This window comes from Mobula hypostoma, chromosome 7 (assembly GCF_963921235.1).
Source record: "Mobula hypostoma chromosome 7, sMobHyp1.1, whole genome shotgun sequence".
In the NCBI taxonomy this organism is placed as follows: Eukaryota; Metazoa; Chordata; class Chondrichthyes; order Myliobatiformes; family Myliobatidae; genus Mobula; species Mobula hypostoma.
The window spans coordinates 184,247,318-184,268,341 of NC_086103.1; the positions used below are offsets into that span (position 1 = coordinate 184,247,318).

At 46.8% G+C, this 21,024-nt stretch overlaps 1 protein-coding gene across 2 annotated transcripts in view; it reads left to right on the plus strand.

The window, feature by feature from the left end:
• Positions 1 to 758: 758 nt before the first annotated feature.
• The window catches only part of clpb (ClpB family mitochondrial disaggregase), a 210,632-nt gene continuing 190,366 nt past the window's right edge, over positions 759 to 21,024 (plus strand). The window contains exons 1-2 of one of the 2 annotated variants that reach the window (XM_063054713.1): positions 759 to 2,433; positions 9,159 to 9,210. In XM_063054713.1, the coding sequence (XP_062910783.1) occupies positions 1,968 to 2,433; positions 9,159 to 9,210 (518 nt within the window). In that variant the 5' untranslated portion in view covers positions 759 to 1,967. The remainder of the gene's footprint in view (positions 2,434 to 9,158; positions 9,211 to 21,024) is intronic. The other variant, XM_063054711.1, reaches the window with a different exon arrangement.

A 21,024-nucleotide genomic window follows, 5' to 3' on the forward strand; every position in this document is an offset into this window, starting at 1 on the left:
GGTCATTTTGAATTTACTCAGTTTGGTTCTTTCAAAATAAAAAAGTACTCTTTCCATCTGGGGAGATTCTAACCTGATGACATGGCCATCATTTTCACTAATTTCTCCCTCCCCCACAGACTTCTCTCTTTCTGGCTCCTCTCTTACTTATTCGCATCTCCTCACCTGCCATCATCTTCCTCTGTTCCCCTCCTCCTTCCCACTTCCCAAGTTTCACGTTTATCCAATTCCTTCTTCATCACCCCGTTACTTCTTCCGCCTATCACCCATGTTACAATCAGGTTCATTATCACCGGCAGGTGTCGTGAAGTTCGTTAACTTAGCAGCAGCAGTTCAATAATATGGAAAGAAAAAAATAAGCAAATCAATTACAGTAAGAATATATGTCTATTGAAATTAAAATAGTGCAAAAACAAGAGATAATATATAGTGTTCACGGGTTCAATGTCCATTTAGGAATCAGATGGCAGAGGGGAAGAAGCTGTTCCTGAATTGCTAAGTGTGTGCCTTCAGGCTTCTGTATCTCCTTCCTGACAGTAACATGAGAAGAGGGCACGTCCTGGGTGATGGGGGTCCTTAATAATGGAAGTTGCCTTTCTGAGGGGCCTCTCCTTGAAGGTGCCTTAGATACAATGGAGGCTTGTACCCAAGATGGAGCTAACTTTACAACTTTCGGTAGCTTCTGTCAGTCCAGTGCAGTAGCACCCACCCCCCAATACCAGACAGTGATGCAGCCTGTCAGAATGCTCTCCACGGTACATCTATAGAAGTTTGGGTGTTTTAGTTGACAAGCCAAATCTCTTCAAACTCCGAACTAAATATAGCCACTGTCTTGCCTTCTTTATAGCTGTGTCAATATGTTGGCACCAGGTTAGACCCTCTGAGATCTTGACACCCAAGAACTTGAAATTGCTCACTCTCCTATTCTGATCCCCTTACGAGGAAGACACTAGCAAATTTCTACGGATGCACTGTGGAGGTCATTCTAACCAGTCGCATCACCATCTGGTATGGAGGGGTCACTGCTCAGGACTGGAAAAAACTGCAGAAAGTTGTAAACTCTGCTGGCTCCATCATGGGGACTACCCTCCCCAACATAGAGGACACCTTCAAAACCCGGTGCCTCAAAAAGGCATCTTCCATCAGTAAGGAGCCTCTTCACCCAAGACATGCCCCCGTCCTTTCCTTTCCAGTCCTGAGGAACAGTCTGGGCCCAAAATGTCGACTCTATATTCTTCTACATAGATGTTGCCTGACTGGCTGAGTTCCTCCAGCATTTTGTGGGTGTTGCTCTGGATCTCCAGCCTTGTGTTTATTATTCCCTTTCCAGAATTGTCCCTGCTCCCTCCACCTCCCAGTTGGTTAAATTAAAGTGGACACCTCCTACAGCTCAACTCTATCTGATCCCGGGCAGGCGTTGGCAATCCACAAGATCAAAGACATAGGCACAGGTCTCGGCCATTTGGTCCATCGAGTCTACCCCACCATTACATCATGGCTGTTCAAAAAGTAAATTTATTATCAAAGTACAAAAATATCATCATCTACGAAACTGTAGGAGGGGCGGTACTGAGGGGAGCCGGAGCAAATATCGCCGCCGGTCGCAACGGAACTACGAATCCCAGAAGCCTCCGGCGTAGGGAGCGAATGCGCCTGCGCACGGGCACCACCCCCCCCGCATCTGTGCTCCGGCGATCTGAAGTGTGAGAGATGGTAGCACACAGACATAAAGCACACGTTGCTCTGGATGTCTAGAATCGGTCTTCGGATGTGAAGAAAGTAGCTTTGTCACTGTTCTGGCTGGGAAATTCGTCCGTCGTTACGAGGACTTCAATACCCAGGTTGCTCTGGGTAGGCTGGCGGGTACGGTTCCACGAACGCCATTTCCGCCCTGGCTGCCGGCCGTAAAGTGACGCGATCGGGCCTGTGGGAAAGGGAGTCTGCCTGTTTTTTAATTTTACGGCACGATGGCGGTCGCCAGGGAGACGGCACGCTTCTTGGTAACACGCTATCTCCGGGCCCGCTGGACCTGCGGCGGGACCGGTCCCGGTTGGCGGCAGTGGTGGTGGCCGGTGAGTCGGGCGTCGAGTAAGGCTGCTGGCGATGTGACTTCCAACAGCACCGCGACACTCTCCGAGCGACTGAGGACCGTGGGCTGGCCGGAGTCCTCCGAACCTTCCGCGGGGTGGTGGCGCTGTCAGCCGGTGCCGCTCCTGCAGTTCAGACCTCCGACCGACGAGCGCCGCCACGGGCCGCCGGCTGCCCTGCGGTTCGGACCTCCAGCCGCCCGCCTGCAGTTGAGCGGTTCGGCCAGCGGGAGGCGCTGGCGGCCGGGGGAGGAGCAAGGCGATTGGTCGGTGGGATCGGCCGCCTGGCTGTGCACGCTGGCAGCCGGGCTGGTGTACTGTTCCAGCAGGTCGGCGGGCTCGGACGGTGAGTACCGGACCCTGTGACATCTCAGTTACTGATAACAGGTATACCTGGTTACAGGTGCAATGCAAAACTTACCTGCAGCATCACAGGCAGAGAGCAACAATCACAAGAAAGGCATAAACTGTGCACAATTTGTACAGAACAATTAGAACAAAATTAACTAAGTCTCTTTTTAGTGCAAAGTGGTGACTGAGACCATAAGGCATGGGAGCAGATGTGCACCACGGTGGTGTTGTGGTTCATGTGATGTTCTTAGAGCTCGACGATTCCAGGAATTCAATTCTGGCGCCAACTGTAGGGAGTTTGTACGCCTTCCCCTTAGAATGTGGGTGCTCTGGTTTCTTCCCAGTACAAGCATCTGGTAGGTGAATTGGTTATTTGTCCTCTGATTAAGCTCGTGTTAAACAGATAGGTTGCTGGACAGTGCACTGGAAGTGCCTGTTTTGTGCTGTATCTCTAAATAAAAATGAATTTTCATTCAGCCCATCGATTCTCCTCCGCCATTTGATCACGACTGACTTATTATCCCTCATAACCCCATTCTGGTCCCAGACTACCCCACTATTCTAGTTCAATACCCTCCCCATACTGATTCTGTCCAGGCCTTTAAGTATTCAGTAGGTTTAGGCTAGTGATAGGGTTGTGCCGGTTGGTTCAAGAACGGAATGGTTGAAGGGAAGTGGTGGATCCAGGAGCTGGTAGTGTGAGACTCCCCTCTGTGCCCTGCAGTTCAGACCTCCAGCCGCCCGCCTGCAGTTGAGCAGCTCGGCCAGCGGGAGGCGCTGGCGGCCGGGGGAGGAGCAAGGCAATTGGTTGGTGGGATGGGCTGCCTGGCTGTGCACGTATCCTTTCTGGGAACTTGTCCTTTCAGATTCCTTCCTCTCCGACCCAGCTGGCTTCACTCATCCTCTTCCCCTCCCCACACCTCTTTATTCTGTCCTCTTTCCCGTCCTGATGAAGGGTCTCAGGCCTGAAACATCGAGTCTGTTCCTTTCCACAGGCACCGCCTGACCTGCCAAGTTCCTCTAGCATTTTGCGTGTGTGTTACTCTGGATTTCCAGCATCTGCAGAATCTCTTGTGTTGTGATGCTGTATCTTCGGATGGTGTGTCCTGGATGGTGGGGATCTTTGATCTTTGATGGAAGGTGCCTTGATAAGGGAGCACAACCAATGGTGGGTAGAGATGGGGAGGCTCTGGACATGTACTTGTTGGAGTTCAGAAGAACTAGGTGGTGGGGAGGCAATATCATTGAAAACTACTGAATAATGAGAGGGCTGGATAGAGTGGATGTTTCTATAGTGGGGGAGTCTAGGACCAGAGGGCACAGCCTCCGAATAGAGGAACATCCATTTAGATCTGAGATGAGGAGGAGTTTCTTTAGCCAGAGAGTGGTGAATCTGTGGAATTCATTGCATAGATGACCATGGTGGCCAAGTCATTGGGTATATTTAAAGTGGAGGTTGATAAGTTCTTGATTAGTCAGGGCATCAAAGGTTGCAGTAAGATGCTGGAGAATGGGGTTGAGAGGGATAATAAATCAGCCATGTTGGAATGGTGGAACAGACTCGATGGGCTGAATGGCCTCATTCTGCTCTTGTGTCTTTTGGTCTTAAGTATGTGCCCGTAATGTATTGAACAGAGTTTGCTACTCTTGTGTTCTGGCACATTTAGTTTGCCATACCAGACCGTGATGCAACCAGTCAGAATACTTTCAACAGTTTGTTTTCAGTGGCAAGTCCATCCTCAGCCTAAGCAAGCAGACACTGGCATTGGTTTCTTTATGATTGCATGTACGTGCCTGGCCCGAGACTTGATGCATCGTATGGGCTCGTTGGACTGGCCGGCCTTTTTCCCTGCTGTGAGCGCTCTGACCACCTTTCTGTTCCCTCAGCGTTGGTCTGTTTCCACATCAGAGCAGCGTACACCATTGTCGTCCTTCTACTGAGGGCGCTCTAGGGGAGAGTGGGAGAGTGTTACAGATCGTAGTTTTTCATTTGATTGAGATACAGTGGCCCTTTGAGCCACGCTGCCCAGCAATCCCTGAATTAATCCTTGCCTAATCACACTGACTAATTAACCCACTAACTGGTACATCTGTGGTCTGTGGGAGGAAACCAGAGCACCCGGAGGAAGCCCACGCATCCCACAAAGAGGACGTTCAAACTCCTTGCAGCAACGGCAGGAACTGAACCGGTGTCGCTGGCACTGCACAGCGTTGTGCTAACCACTGTGCTACCTTGCCAAATAGGTGTCAGTACCTGTCCCCAGAAAGTGTCATTGCAGGTGGACAGGGTGACAAAAGGCATTTAGTTCATACAATTTGGACAGACCGCGCCCTTTTTCCCAGGGTGGAAGTGGCTAACACGAGAGTGTGTACAGGAAGGTCAGAGGTAGTTTTATTTTATACAGAGAGCGGTAGGTGCTTGGGGTTTGCTGCCGGGGTGGTGCTAGCGGTGGAGAGGGGTCCATTGGGTGGGTCGTCCATGGCTGTGAATCCCAGCAGTCTACGTGATACACAGACCAGGACAGTACCATATGGAGACCAAGCTGGTGCTCACGTGGCAGAACCTCACCTCGCCACACAGCTGCCGGGGCAGGTACATTTGGGGCATTTAAGAGACCCTTAGACAAGCACGTGGATGATAGAAATATGGAGGCTGTGTGGGAGGGAAGAGCTAGATTGATCTTGGAGCAGGCTGGAAGGTTGGCACAGCATTGTGGGCCGAAGGGTCTGTGCTGTGATCTACAACACATTCTCTCTCGTTTGGTCGTCGTTTTTATTGAAGTAGATACCTGGCAGATTTCTGACTTGCTATCTGTTTGGCATTTCAGTCATTTCTTGACAACAGAAGCTTGTCAAAACCCAAGGAGAACCTGTTTTTTCTGTTTCCAATTCTACATTTGTTAAGTTCGTTGAATTTACATTGACCAGGAATTTGCCTTTGTGGAGAACTAAAGTCAAGTTTATTGTCATTTGCACAAGTATGTGTGTGCACAGAGTATCAAATAAGCAGCAGTCACAAGAAAAATTAAGATACAAACAATAAACAGTTTTCGCAATGTTATTAGGATCTACTCCTTAGTAACAATGATCAGAGGGAATCTATAATTACTGACAAATAACATTATTGCAGGAACTAAAAAAAGCACTGGTTCACAAACTAAGTAACTGTGTGCACCCTAGTAGAGTCCCTGACCCTCCATGAACAGTCAATGAAGAGAAAGGGTATTACCTGGGGAAGGAGTCTTCACTGGCCAGGCCTTCCTTGTGGTCCTGCTCCAATCTCCACATGTCCATAAGAAACTGGAGCAGGAGCCGGCCATCTGGCCCGTCGAGCCTGCTCCACCAAGATCATGGCTGATCTGGCCATGGACTCATCTCCACCTACCTGCCTTTTCCCCATAACCCTCAATTCCCCTACTATGCAAAAATCTGTCCAACCTTGTTGTAAATATATTTACTGAGGTAGCCTCCACTGTTCCATTGGGCAAAGAGTTCCACAGATTCACCACTCTGGGAAAAGCAGTTCCTCCGCATTTCCATCCTAAATCTACTCCCCTGAATCTTGAGGCTATGTCCCCTAGTTCTAGTCTCACCTACCAGTGGAAACCACTTTCCTGCCCCTATCTTATCTATCGCTTTCATAATTTTATATGTTTCTATAAGGTCTCCTCTCATTTTTCTGAATTCCAGCGAGTACAGTCCCAGGTGACTTAATCTCTCCTCGTCATCTAACCTTCTCATCTCTGGAATCAACCTGGTGAACCTCCTCTGCACTGCCTCCAAAGCCAGTATATCCCTCCTCAAGTAAGGAACCAGAACTACACACAGTACTCCAGGTGCAGCCTCACCAGTACCCTGCATAGTTGCAGCATAACCTCCCTGCTCTTAAATTCAATCCCTCTCGCAATGAAGGCCAACATCCCATTTGCCTTCTTGATAGCCTGCTGCACCTGCAAACCGACCTTTTGTGATTCATGCACAAACATTCCCAAGTCCCTCTGCACAGCAGCCTGCTGCAATTATTTACCATTTAAATAATAATCTGCTCTTTCATTTTTCCTTCCAAAATGGATGACCTCATATTTACCAACATTGTACTCCATCTGCCATACCCTTGCCCACTCACATAACCTATCTATATCTCTCTGCAGACTCTCTGTATCTTCGGCACAATTTGCTTTTCCACTCAATTTAGTGTTGACAGCAAAGTTAGATACACTACACTTGGTCCCCTCTTCCAGATCATTAGTATACATTGTGATCAGTTGTGGGCCCAGCACCGACACCAACCCCTGTGGCACACCGTTCACCACTGATTGCCAACCAGAGTAACACCCATATATCCAAACTCTCTGCTTTCTATTAGTTGACCAATCCTCTATTCATGCGAATACATCACCCCCAACTCTATGCATCCTTATCTTATGGATAAACCTTTTATGTGGCACCTTATCGAACACCAAGTTAATAATATGTATTATTTTTATGTGCCTTTTATTTCCTTAGTTATCCAAGGCTGGCTCTCCCCACCCTTACTGTCCTTGCTTTTAACTGGAATATACTTTTGTTGAGCACTGTGAAAAATCTCTTTGAAAGTCTTCCACTGTTCCTCAACTGTCCCACCATATAGCCTGTGTTCCCAGTCTACCTTACCCAAATCCTCCCTCACCTCATTGTAGTCTCCATTGTTTAGGCATAATACACAGGTTTTCAATTGAACTATTGCACCCTCCTTTTGTATGAGAGACTCAATCATACTGTGATCACTCTTTCCAAGAGGATCCCGAACTACAAGATCACTAACTTTACCTGTCTCTCTACACAGGACCAGATTTAAGACAGCACATTTCCTTGTAGGTTCAGTAAGGTGCTGTTCAGGAAAGCCATCACGGATGCATTCTATGAGGTCCTCCTCAAGACTGCCTCGACCAACTTGATTCACCCAATCTGTGTGCAAGTTAAAGTCCCCCATGATACCTGCTGTTCCATTCTGACATGCCTCAGATATTTCTCTGTTTAATCCCCGTGCCACTGTAATGTTCTTATTCGGTGACTGATAGACAAATCCTACCACTGATTTTTTTTTTCCCTTTTACTATTCCTAATCTCTACCCAGATGGATTCGACGTTCTGCTCCTTAGATCTTGTATCGTCTCTCACAATTGCCCTGATCTAATTTTTAATTAAGAGCACTACCCCACCTCCCTTATCTTTTTGCCGATTCTTCCGTATTACCTGATTTCCTTGGATATTTAATTCCCAATCTTCTCCACACTACAACCATGTTTCTGTAATGGCCACTAAATCATACCCCTTCATACCGTCTCCGTCAAGCACGTGGCAAGAACAAAGACAATTGGTTTCTCTACTTCCACTGTCTCAATTCATTCAAGTTCACTGATTTGTAGACTAGTTCTTTCTGGCCAACAACAATAAAGAATACAACTAGAACAAAAAAAGTCCATTTTAGTGCAAAGAGGTCATAATGTTGCTAAATTATAGTGATTATAATAATTCTGGGGTGGCAGGTGGAGATACGTCTCTACCAAAGGAGGTGTAAGGTGCTCTTTCCCTCTGCTAGCCTGCAGGTCACCCTTGGGCAAGGTGTAGCACCTGCTTAGCCCCCCCAGATCAGGGTTACGTGAAACCATGGGAGCAGGTGCTGGATGGTCGTATGAGCAGCCCAGAGGCACAAGTCCTGGTTATGTGATCACTGACACCAGGCAGACAATCTCTGAAAGTATTGATAATGGCTGGGGTCACCCATCTTGTAAGGACACTGCCCAGAAGAAGGCAAGGGCAAACCACTTCTGTAGAAAAATTGTTCAAGAACAATCACGTTCATGGAAAGACCATGATCTCCCGTGTCATTCGACATGGCAGACTTTTTCTAGTTGCATCTAGTTCCAACTGTGCGACAACAAAGACTACACGCACAGGAGCATTTCAGTTACTGTGTGGCCGCGCACCCAGATAGCTTAGCGGGAACAGTGGCATTGTTCAAGTTTGAAAAGTCTGCCAGTTTATTCCTCAAACTAGAGGCCCTCTGTTGGTCTGGGTTGACCATAGATTTTGCATACTAATAGTACCCAAGCCAGGGCAGTACGATATGGAGAGCGAGCTGTTGCCCAGGCAGCAGGCTCCCCCTCTCCAAACAGCTGATGAACCCAAAGGAGCAGCAGACACCCATACAGTTTGGCACCAGAGATATCACAGGAGTTGTCAGTCACGTTGAACTCAGCTTAGAGTCTCCTTACAGACTCCAGCTTTGGATTTTTCCTCGGGGTTTACTCCTGAAGCCTTCCTCGTGAGGGGGTATAGCCACAAGGCAGTGGAGATTTGAGATCAGTGATTTCCTTGTCCTAGATGAGCTGACAAGCCCCATCTGCCCAGAGCAACTGGTTTCGAGGTGCCAGAAACCCACCTTTGTCCCTTTTCCTGTCAGTAGAAACGGTTCCGCCGGGCTCAGTAGCTAAGAAACACGTGAAAACCAGGAGCTGGACCTGGTTGTCAGAGGCTGTTTGAGACACTTGCCATTGGGAGCATTTAATAGGTAGTGGGAGCTCATCCCCACACCCCCACCACCCACCAGCTATGACTCTATGACAACCTTAAGGAACCACCCATAAAACGAAGCATGCTTTTAACAATTCCCTGTCATCCGGTGATGTCTGTCCGTGTGAGTGCTCTGAGACTGATCCTTTGTTGTTTCCTCCTCAGGCCAGGCACTACTGGAAGCTGCTCGTCTGAACAATGTGGCCGAGGTCAGCAGGTAGGCAGTGTGCACACGTAGTTACTGTCCTCCCTACCTTTGCTTTCCAGTGGCTCCGTTCCTCTATTTCTCCCCTACGCGAGAACACACAAGGGACTGCAGATGCTGGAATCTAAGTCTTCGCACAGCCTACTGGTGGAGCTCAGCAGGTCAAGCAGTGTCTCTTTGGCAGGCAGGAAGGAATTGCCATAGTTTTGGGTAGAAACCCAGTGTCAGCATTCTGTCCTTTGCTTCAGCTGCACAAAGCATGAGAGGGACCACAGTCACACAAAGAAATAAATAAACAATAGAAATTGTATAAAATAATACAAGAAAGAACACCAGCCTATCAGCCATCAGGGACATACAGTATATTCAGAAAGGTGCTGGAAAAGGGCCAGTAACATCATGAGGGATCCCACCCACCCTGCTCATGGACTGCCTGTCCCACTCCCATCAGGGAGGAGGCTACGTAGCATCCACATCAGGACCACCAGACTTAAAAACAGTGACTTTCCCCAAGCAGTAAAGCTGATCACCACCTCCACTCACTAACCCACCCCTCCACACCCCCAACCACCACTACTTATGTACAGACACTCCTGTACCTAGGGTCCCTTTATGTCTAGTCAAGTCATATTAATTGTCACGTGCACAAGAACAGTGAGGTGTAGGGACAATGAAAATCACAGGCATGAAGGTATAGACAACACAGAATATAAATTATACAAAATTGTGGGGGGAGAAAAGAGAAAGAGACCATAGAAAAACATAGCCTTCGTTCAAAATGCCAAAAATTCCACGGGGCGAAGGCAGGAGAATGGGGTTGAGAGGGATAATAAATCAGATATGATGAAATGGTGAGCAGACTTGATGGGCTGAATGGCCTAGTTCAGCTCCTATGTATTATGGTCTAATGGCAGTGCAAGAGGTTGTCCATAGTTTTCTGTTGCTGAGGTGAGGTAAGGTTAGGGTTGGCAGGTCAAGAACCAAGTAGTTGAAGGAAAGTTGCTGTTCCTGAACCTGGTGGTATGGGACTTCAGGATTTTGTACCTCCTGCCCGATGGGAGCTGTGAGAAGATGACCTGGCCTCGATACCGGTAATCTTTGATGATGGATGTTGCTATCTTAAGATAGCACCACCTCTGGATACTCCTGATGTTGGAGTGGATTGCGCCCTTGAGCTAGGGTCCATGGTTGGGAAACTTTTAGAGCGGTGTGGGCCAAATGCAGTTAAATGAAGCAAGTTGAGCAAGACACCTTAGTCTGTGTCTCCATAACTCCTGAGAATCGCCCCCCCCTTCCCCCCGTTCTGTCTGGGTGACAGTGTCTCCATAACTCTGGAGAATCAGCCTTCTGTTCGGTATGGGTTGTTTTCTCTGGAGCGACAGAGGATGAGGGGAGATCTGATAGAGATTTATAAGACTGAGAGGCATAGACAGGCAGATGGTATCCTATTCCTATCAGTTTCATTTGAATTGTCTAATACCTGAGGGCATGCATTTAAAGTGAAACAAGGTAATTTCAAAGGAGATGTGCAGGGGGAGTTTTTTTGTTTACACAGAGAGTAATGGGTACGTGGGATGCACTGCTTGGGGTGCTGGTACAGACAGATACGATAGAGGTGTTGGAGAGAAGATGTGCAGGGGAAGTTTTTTACGCAGAGTGTGGTGGGTACATGGGACGCGCCGGTAGCGGCAGATACAATGGAGGTATTCAAGAGGCTCTTTGGTAGCACATGAGTGTGCAAGGAATGAAAGGATATGCACGTTGTGCTGCGATTCGAATAGACGGGTTCACAATAAATCATCAAAATAGGTCGGGTTGAGTCTCCAAAGCAGAGATGTAGGTGTATGTCTCATGATCAACTCCTGTGGTGTACCAACGTGTCGGTGATGTCCCGATATTGCTTCGTGATCAACTCCTGTGGTGTACCAACGTGTCGGTGATGTCCCAATATCAGTCACCAGACCTGGATTACCTCGCAATTAAGTGCTGGCCATTTTACCTGCCGCGAGAGGTTTTTTTGGTGGCGGTGTACATCCCACCTCAGGCTGATGTCAAACAGGCTCTAGATGAGCTGAGGGATGTAATCAACAGGCATGAAACAGCATATCCTGATGCCTTCACCATCATTTTAGGGGATTTTAACCAGGGCAGCTTGACAAAGTCACTAAGTAAGTATCAGCAGATCACCCGTAGTACCAGAGGAAATAACACACAGCACCACTGTTACAATAAGACCAAGAATGCCTATCATGCTATTCCATGCCCTCACTTCGGGAAGTCTGATCACCTGGCTGTACTACTCCCTGAGTATAGGCAGAGACTGAAGACTACAGCACCAGCAGTGAGGACAAGAAGGTATGGACAAGGGAAGCACAGGAACGCCTACAGGACTGCTTTGAATCGGTGGACTGGACTGTATTCAGGGATTCATCTCCGAATCTGGATGAGTATGCCACAGTTATTACCGACTTCAGGAAAGCCTGTGTGGATGAGTGTGTGCCTACGAAAACTTGCTGTACATTCCCAAAACAAAAGCCGTGGATGAACCAAGAGGTTCGTCATCTGCTGAGGGCTAAATCTGTGGCATATAAGTATGGCGACTGAGGTCTGTACAGAAAAACCAGGTGTGATTTGCGGAGGGTTATTTCAAGGGCGAAGCAAAATTTCTGAGTGAGGTTGGAGGTGAAATCGAATGTATGTCAACTCTGGCAGGGTTTGCAGGCCATTACTTCCTGCGAAGTGAAACCCAATAGCATGAATGGGTGTGATACTTCACTACCAGACGAGCTCAATACCTTTTATGCTCGTTTTGAAACGCAGAATAAAACCACATTTATGAAGATCCCTGCAGCATCCGATGACCCTGTGATCTCTGTCTCGGAGGCTGACGTCAGGCTGTCTTTCAGGAGGGTAAACCCTCACAAGGCAGCAGGCCCTGATGGAGTGCCTGGTAAGGCTCTGAAATCCTGTGTTAATAAATTGGTGGGAGTGTTCAAAGACATTTTCATTCTCTCTCTTCTACAGTCAGAAATTCCCACCTGCTTCAAAAGGGCAACAATTATACTGGTGCCCAAGAAGAGTAGTATGAGCTGCCTCAACAACTATCGTCCAGTAGCGCTCACATCTACGGTGATGAAATGCTTTGAGAGGTTGGTCATGGCTAGAATCAACTCCTGTCTCAGGAAGGACCTGGACCCACTGCAATTTGCCTATTGCCACAACAGGTCTACAGCGGACACCATCTCAATGGCTCTTCACGCGGTTTTGGGTCACCTGGACAACGCAAATACCTACGTCAGGCAGCTGTTTATTGACTATAGCTCAGCATTTAACACCATCGTTCCTAAAGTCCCAATTGAAAAGCTACAGAACCTGGGCCTTCATAGCTCCCTCTGCAACTGGATCTTCGACTTCCTAACTGGAAGACACAATCTGTGCCAATTGAAAATAACATCTCCTCCTCATTGCCAGTTAACACTGGCGCTCCACGGGGGGGTGTGTTTAGCCCACTGCTCTACTCTCTCTACACCCATGACTGTGTGGCTAGGCATAGCTCAAACAGCATCTATAAACTCGCTGATGATACAACCATTGTTGGCACCATTTCACATGGTGACAAAAGGGTGTACAGGAGCGAGATGTACTAGTTGGTTGAATAGTGTCACAGCAAGAACCTTACACTCAATGTCAGCAAGACCAAAGAGCTGATTGTGGAATTCAGGAAGGGTAAGAAAAGGAACACAAATCAGTCCTCACAGACGGATCAGAAGTGGAGGGGGTTATCAATTTCAAATTCCTGGGAGTCAATATCTCTGAGGACTTAACCTGGACGCAGCATATGAAGAAGACAAGACAGCTTCTTTCTACAAGCCATTGGATATAAATTCACATGTTGGTACATTGTGACGGGTATGATGCGAAGACTCCAACTCGTGTGGGATGGATGTAAGATTTAAATAAATTCAAATTTCATTAGGAGTTTGAGGAGATTTGGTTTGTCAACTAAAACACTGGAAACTTCTACAAATGTACCGCGGAGAGCATTCGGACTGGCTGCATCACCGTCTGGTGTGGAGAGGTACTGCACGAGATCGAAATGAGTTGCAGAAACTTGTAAAATTAGTCAGCTCTATCAAAGGCACCATCCTCTGTAGTACCCAAGACATCTTCAAGGAGCAATGCCTTAGGAAAGCAGCATCCCCATCTCCCAGGGCATGCCCTTCTCACACTGTTACCATCAGGAAAGGAGGTACAGAAGCCTGAAGGCACACACTCCGCGATTCAGAAACAGCTTCGTCTCCTCTGCCAAACAATTTCTGAATGGATATTGAACTCATGAACACTACCTCACTACTTTCCTATTTCTGTTATTTTGTGCTAGTTATTTTAACTTGACAATTTTACATATATACACACACACACAATATACTGGAGCTCAGTTATTTTTTTCTCTATATTTAACACGTATTTCATTGACCTGCTGCTGTAAAGACAACAAATTTCACAGCATCTGCTGGTGATCTTAAACCTGATTGTGATTCTTATCGTGTTGGCAGAAGGGATTTGATTAGGTGGGGCATTTGACTGTTAATTTAATTGGTTTGGCACCACGTCATGAACCAGAGGACCTGTTCCTGTGTGGTAGTGTTCTGTGTTCCATATCCTGTGACTAAACCTCTTGACCACTCCCATGGCCAACAATCTAAGATATTCATGATTGTTCAAGATTCAGAATTGTTTAAAGACATTTCCAGTACACAAGTGTAAAAGGAGAACAAAATAATTGCTATTCCGGATCCGGTGCAGCATAAAAAATAAGATGAAGAGTACAATAAGAAATGAACACAATACATATAAATGCGTAAGATAACTTGTGTACATTGATTGTATGTCCATAAAGCGACGCTAGGCACAGGAGTGTTCTGACTCTGATAGGAAACGATAAAGTAGTGGTGGTTGGGGTGGGTTAGTGGGTGGAGGTGTTGATCAGCCTTACTGTAGGTAGTAAGTAACTGTTTTTAAGTTTGGTGGTCCTGGCGAGGATGCTACGAGGTCTAATTACAATCCGGTTACGTAGCCTAAACAATTACAACTGCTTCACTGCAAAGAAAAGCTTTGCATTTCTCCAGTACATTTTCCTTGACATTCGCTGGACATGCGGAAATACTTCACAGCTGATGTGTGTGTTTATTTATTGATTGAGGTACAGTGTGGAATAGGCCCTTTGTACCGCACTGCCCAGCAACCCTGAGCTTAATCACAGGGCACTTTACAAGGACCAACTAACCTACTTACCGGTACCCCAGAGTATTCCATGGGAAGGACTTGTAGATGACATCGGAATTGAACTCTGAACTCTGATGCCCCCAGGCATAATAGCATCATGGTAACCGCTATCCTACCATGTCTAGTGTCACGATATAGAATTGGTGATGCAGAAAGAAAACTGGAGGGCCATGTGGGAGGCAAGGCTCAGAATGATTTTAGAGTAGGTTAAAGGATCAGCATAACGTGGTGGGCTGAAGGGCCTGTTCTACACACATATTGCCCTCAGCTTGCATTGTATTGCACTGTTCTGTGTACACATAGCGGTGGGTTCTGAGAATGCGCTATCAGGAGTGGTAATGGAAGCATACAAGAAGCTCTTAGATCATGACGTAGGTTAAAGTCAGTACAACACTGGACCGCGGGGCATGTACAGCTGTTGTCTTCTGTCTGTTAAATTAGTCAGTTATACACAGGAAGATTCTAGGAGTGAACCATTTTCCCCCCCCACCATCTCCCTGGTGGGGAGGAGTCGTGTGGATTCTTGACGAGGAGGTGAGTGTGCCCCTGAGCCACAGACATTGCAGTGAGAAAACTGTATTTGACATGTTGGTGAACCTAAAACAGTCCAGCACAGGAACAGGCTGAGTTCAATGAATCCCATTAAACTGAGGGGTAACCACTGTCTGCCAGGCTGTTCGCTTTAACAGCTGGCTGGGCCGGGTGCTTGGTTTGATGCTGAGATTCCACGAGGAGTGGCATAGTTACGTAGCAGTTAGCTGAACGCTTTACAGAGCTAGCGATTAGGGTTCAATTCTGCCTCTGTCTGTAAGGAGTTTGTACGTTCCCCATATGACCATGTGGGTTTCCTCTGGGTGCTTTGGTTTCCTCCCACATCCCGAAGACGTACCGGTTAAGGTTATGGTACCGACACCTGGAGTATTGTGTGCAGTTTTGGTCCCCTAATCTGAGGAAAGACATCCTTGCCATAGAGGGAGTACAAAGAAGGTTCACCAGATTGATTCCTGGGATGGCAGGACTTTCATATGATGAAAGACTGGATGAACTAGGCTTATACTCGTTGGAATTTAGAAGATTGAGGGGGGATCTGATTGAAACGTATAAAATCCTAAAGGGATTGGACAGGCTAGATGCAGGAAGATTGTTCCCGATGTTGGGGAAGTCCAGAACGAGGAGTCACAGTTGGAGGATAAAGGGGAAGCCTTTTAGGACCGAGATTAGGAAAAACTTCTTCACACAGAGAGTGGTGAATCTGTGAAATTCTCGGCCACAGGAAACAGTTGAGGCCAGTTCATTGGCTATATTTAAGAGGGAGTTAGATATGGCCCTTGTGGCTAAAGGGATCAGGGGGTATGGAGGGAAGGCTGGTGCAGGGTTCTGAGTTGGATGATCAGCCATGATCATACTGAATGGCGGTGCAGGCTCGAAGGGCCGAATGGCCTACTCCTGCACCTATTTTCTATGTTTCTATGACACTTGCGGGCTGCCCCCAGCGCATCCTCAGACTGTGTTGGTCACTGATGCAAACAACACATTTCACTGCATGTTTTGATGTACATGTGACAAATAAAGCTAATCTTTAAATTCAAAGATCTGTTTTTAGAAAATATATATTTTAATCTGGGGTTAATGGGGTTTTCCCCTGCAGTTACCAACTAGTCCACTTGAGGGGGCTGTTGCTTCATCTTCCACAGCGCATGGCGATAGTGATGGCCAATGGAGACTTTATCAAAAGCATGAGAGCTAGAATGGTCACAGTCTCTTCTTTCTTTTTATCCAGAATAGGAGCCAAAAGCTAGATTGCATTGGTTTTAACTGAGAGGAAAAAGACTTGTTCACATGGAGGGCGGTGGATGTGTGGAATGAACTGCCAGAGGTGGTAGAGACAAGTACAATTACAACGACTCAAAGACACTTGGATAGGGAAGGATTAGATGGATATAGTCAGGCTGTCAAGGGTTATGGGGAGAAGACAGGAGAACGGGGTTGAGAGGGATAATAAATCAGCAGACTGAGCAGATTCCGGCCTGCTTATCTTTCAAAGTTCAAAGGAAATTTATTCTCAGAGTACATAGATGTCATCATGTACAGCCCTGAGATTCAATTCCTTGTGGGCATTCACAGTAAGTAGAAAGAAGCACAATAGAACCAATGAAAATTTGTACAGGAGGTTGACAAACAACCAGTGTGCAAAAGACAATCAATGGTGCAAATACAAAAAGAAAGAAAAAAACAATAATAAATATTGAGAACATGAGATGAAGAAGAGCTCAGGTTGTGGAATCAGTTCAGTGATGGGAGGGAACCAAACAAGTTATCCCCTCTGGTTCAAGAGCTTGATGCTTGGGGGATAATAGCTGTTCCTGAACCTGGTGTGTGGGTCCTGAGGCTCCTGCACCTCCTTAGTGTCAAACAGAGTTCTAGAGCACTACAGCACAGAAACAGGCCCTTTGGTCCATCTAGTCTGTGTTAGCCTTGTTTACCTGGTTCCATCTACCTGTAGTCAGATCATAGCCCTCCATACCCCTCCTATCCAAACTACTCTTAAATGCTGAAATCGAACCTGCAGCCAGCACTTCTGCTGGCCGCTTGTTCCGCCCCCTGAGTGAAGAGTTCCCCTCACGTTCAATGAATAGTGTACAGGATAGTTTGTATAGCTACACTGTATATGCAATGAATAGTGTACAGGATAGTTTGTATAGCTACACTGTATATGCAGTTTGTACAATAGGTTTACTGTTAGCTCATGTCTGTGCAGGCATGAAATTCCTGTCTCGCATGATCATAGAAGATCACAGCACAGTATAGGCCGTTTGACCCACAATGTTGTGCTCCAAGATCAATCTAAGCCTCCCGTCCAACATAGCCCTCCATTTTTCTATCATCCATGTGCCTAAGGGTTCCTGATGTATCAGCTTCTCACCACCCCTGGCAGCACTCTCCATGCACTTTCCAGTCTGTGTGGGGGGGAAACACCCCTACCTCTGACGTCCTGCTGACAAAGCGCACAGGGTAAACCGTATGCATGGTGTCAGTAAACATAACGAGTGCAAAAACAATAGGTTGGCGAACCAATCGAGAGGGTCCAGAAGAGGTTTACCAAGATGCTGCCTGGATTAGAGGGCAAGAGGTTGGAAAAACTTGGATTTTTTTCTTGGTATGGTAGAGTCTGAGGGGAGGGGCATCTGATAGATGTTTATAAGATTATGAGCGGAGATCTGATAGAGGTTTATAAGATTATGAGAGGCATGGATAGATTAGACAGACGGTATCTTTTCCCCAGGTTTGAAATGTCTAATACCAGAGGACATGCATTTATGGCGAGAGGGGGTAATTTCAAATGAGATGCGAGGGGCAGGTCTTTTACTCTTGAGTGGTGGGTCTCTGGTATGCTCAGCCTGGGGTGGTGTTTGAGGCGGATACATCAGGGACTTTTAAGATACATTTGGATAAGCAGATGAATGTGAGGGAAATGGAAGGATATGGACATTGTGTAGGCAGAGGGGGTTAGTTTAACTGGCATTTGATTTCTAATTTATTTGGATCAGCATAACATCATGGGCCGAATGGCCTGTTCCTGAGCTGCTCCATTCTGTGTTCTAATGGAATAGTCATAGTCATACTTTATTGATCCCGGGGGAAATTGGTTTTCGTTACAGTTGCACCATAAATAGTTAAATAGTCATATGTAAATTATGCCAGGAAATAAGTCCAGGGCCAGCCTATTGGCTCAGGGTGTCTGACCCTCCAAGGGAGGAGTTGTAAAGTTTGATGGCCACAGGCAGGAATGACTTCCTATGACGCTCTGTGTTGCATCTTGGTGGAATGGTGCAAAGTATAATACGGCAAACTGATGTCGTACAAAAGGGAACACCGAAGTGGTATTAACCCTCTCCCTACTTACTGCCCGTTACACCACTGGCGTTTAGGACAGCAGTGAAGGTCCTCTATCTCTGGCGGTGTTCAGGACTTCTTTCATCATTTCAGTGGCTTCACAAACCCTCTCCAAAGCCCACAGTACAGGTCCTTCGGCCCACGACGTTGTGCTTCAAGATCAATCTAAGCCTCCCGTCCTACATAGTCCTGCATTTTTCTATCATCCATGTGCCTAAGTGTTTCTTAAATGTCCCTGATGTATCAGCTTCTCACCACCCCTGGCAGGAAGGACGTGGCAGCTTTGGAGAGGGTGCAGAGAGGCTGCCTGATTTGGTGGACAGGAGCCTGAAGACACACACTCAGTGTTTCAGGAACAGGATCTGCCTCACTCATTTTCCTGTTTGTTTTGCTCTCTTTTTGCATTACTTTTTAATTTTTTATGTGTTTTTATTGTAATTTATGTTTTTATTATATACATTGTAGTGTACTGCTGCTACAAAACAACAAACTTCATGAGGTATAGAATGCTAGTGATATTAAACCTGATTCTGATCCTAGGTAAGCTGGAGCTATTTTCTCTGGAGTAGAGGGTGCTGAGGACAGACCTGAAAGAGATTTATAGAATGATAAACATGTAGATCGAGTGATTCCCTAGTATGATAAATGATCTCTTGACCTCACACTGTACGTTGTTGCGGCCTTGTGCCTTACTGCCTGCACTGCGCTGCACCCGCTCTGTGAGTGTAACACTTTATTTTGCATTCTGTTGGTGTTTTACCTTCTGCTGCCCTAATGCACTATGTAATAGAATGATCTGTTTGGGCTGTTTTTCAGTGTATCTCGCTACATGTGAAATAAATAAACCAATTTAATAATTTAAGGTGAGAGGGGGTAAGTTCAAAGGAGATGTGGGGCACTTTTTACACAAGGAGCAGAAATGAGGGGCTAAGTGGGAGGGAAGGGTTATATTGATCTTAGATTAAAAGGCCAGCACAACATTGTGGGCCGAAGGGTCTGTGTATAAAACATAGATCAGTACTGTACACAAACAGGCCCTTCAGCCCACAATGTGGTGCCAAGCCAATTAAGTTAGTAATCAAATTGCCAACTAAACAAATCTCTTCTGCCTACACAATGTCCATTTTCCTTACATCCATGTGCCTATCTGAATGTTTTTTAAGTCTCTGGTGTACCTGTATCTGGTTCTATCTTCACCCCAGCAGCGCATTCGAGGCTTCCACCACTCTGAGTGTAAAAAGAAACCCTCGCCTCACCCCTCCTTTGAAATCACCTGCTCATCTTAAACGCATGCCCTCGGGTATTAGACATTTCAGCCCAGAGTAAGAGATGCTGTCTGTCCACTCTCGTTATGCCTCTCATAATCTTATAAACCTCTGTCAGATCTCCTCTCAGGCTCAGCCGCTCCGGAGAAAACAATCCAAGTTTGTCCAACCTCTCGTTATAGCAAATGCCCCAGGATCCAGACAGCATCCTGGTGAACCTGTTCTGTACCCTCTGCAAAGCCTTGACATCCTTCCAGTAACGGGTGACCAGAACTGTATGCAGTACTCCAGCTATTGCCGAACAGTGGTGTTATAAAGATGTATCTACTGTGCTCTAGAGTTTTGTTCTATGTTTAATGGAAGAGGTAAAATTAAGGTTGGGGAACATGGCAGTGTCATCGGGAAGGGAACGTGAAAGATGTGATTGGTTCAGGAGTCTGATCTCAGGACTCGATATTTTGGAGTTGGAAGGGGTGGGGGGTGGGAGTGCTGTATTGGATCACTGAGTGACGACCAGCTCCCAACTCGTGACCCATCGCCACAGTGATGTCAGCTTATCGCTGCCCAAAGCTCCAAGTTAAACAGAGCTGGTACAAACACGGTCTTTTGTGAGGGGCTCCCAGGAGCAAGCTGCCTTTAAACAGTAACAGATTGTTTGGCAGTGGGCTGCAGTCACAGGCGACCTCCCCTCTTTGTCGTGAATGGGGAGGGTCTTGCAAATAAGAAAAAGGTTCAAGTTTCTGACTGTGAAGGTTCACCTGTCAAGGAGAGCATCTGAGGAAGGGTGTGGGGGCAGGGACTGATCTCTAACTCAAACACTGCCTCTACTGTTCCTCAGACTAAAGTCTTGCGGCCACTCACCCAGAACGGTGGCTGAAGGTGAGGCTAAGCGGAGGAGACATCTGGCAAAAAGCTGACTGTCTCTTAGAAAGACTGAGATAAGGAAGGAGGCAAAAATGTCCTAACTTTATGGGCCTCCAATACACAGTCCTTTTCTTTGCAATACTTACATGGGTTCATGTCTGAGGAGTGGTTGGGGCTCTGGGCCTGTACTCGCTGGAGTTTAGAAGATTGAGGGGGGGATCTCATTGAAACCTATCGAATATTGAAAGACTTAGATGGACGGTATGTGGAGAGGATGTTTCCCATATTGGCAGAGTCTAGGACCAGAAGACACAGCCTCAGAATAGAGGGATGTCCATTTAGAACAGAGATGAGGAGGAATTTCTTTAGCCAGAGGGAGGCGAATCTGGAATTCATTGCCACAGACGGCGGCTGTGGAGGCCAAGTTATTGGTTATATTTAAAGTAGAGGTTGACGGTTTCTTGATTAGTAAAGGTGTCAAAGGTGAGAAGGCAGGGGAATGGGATTCAGAGGGAAA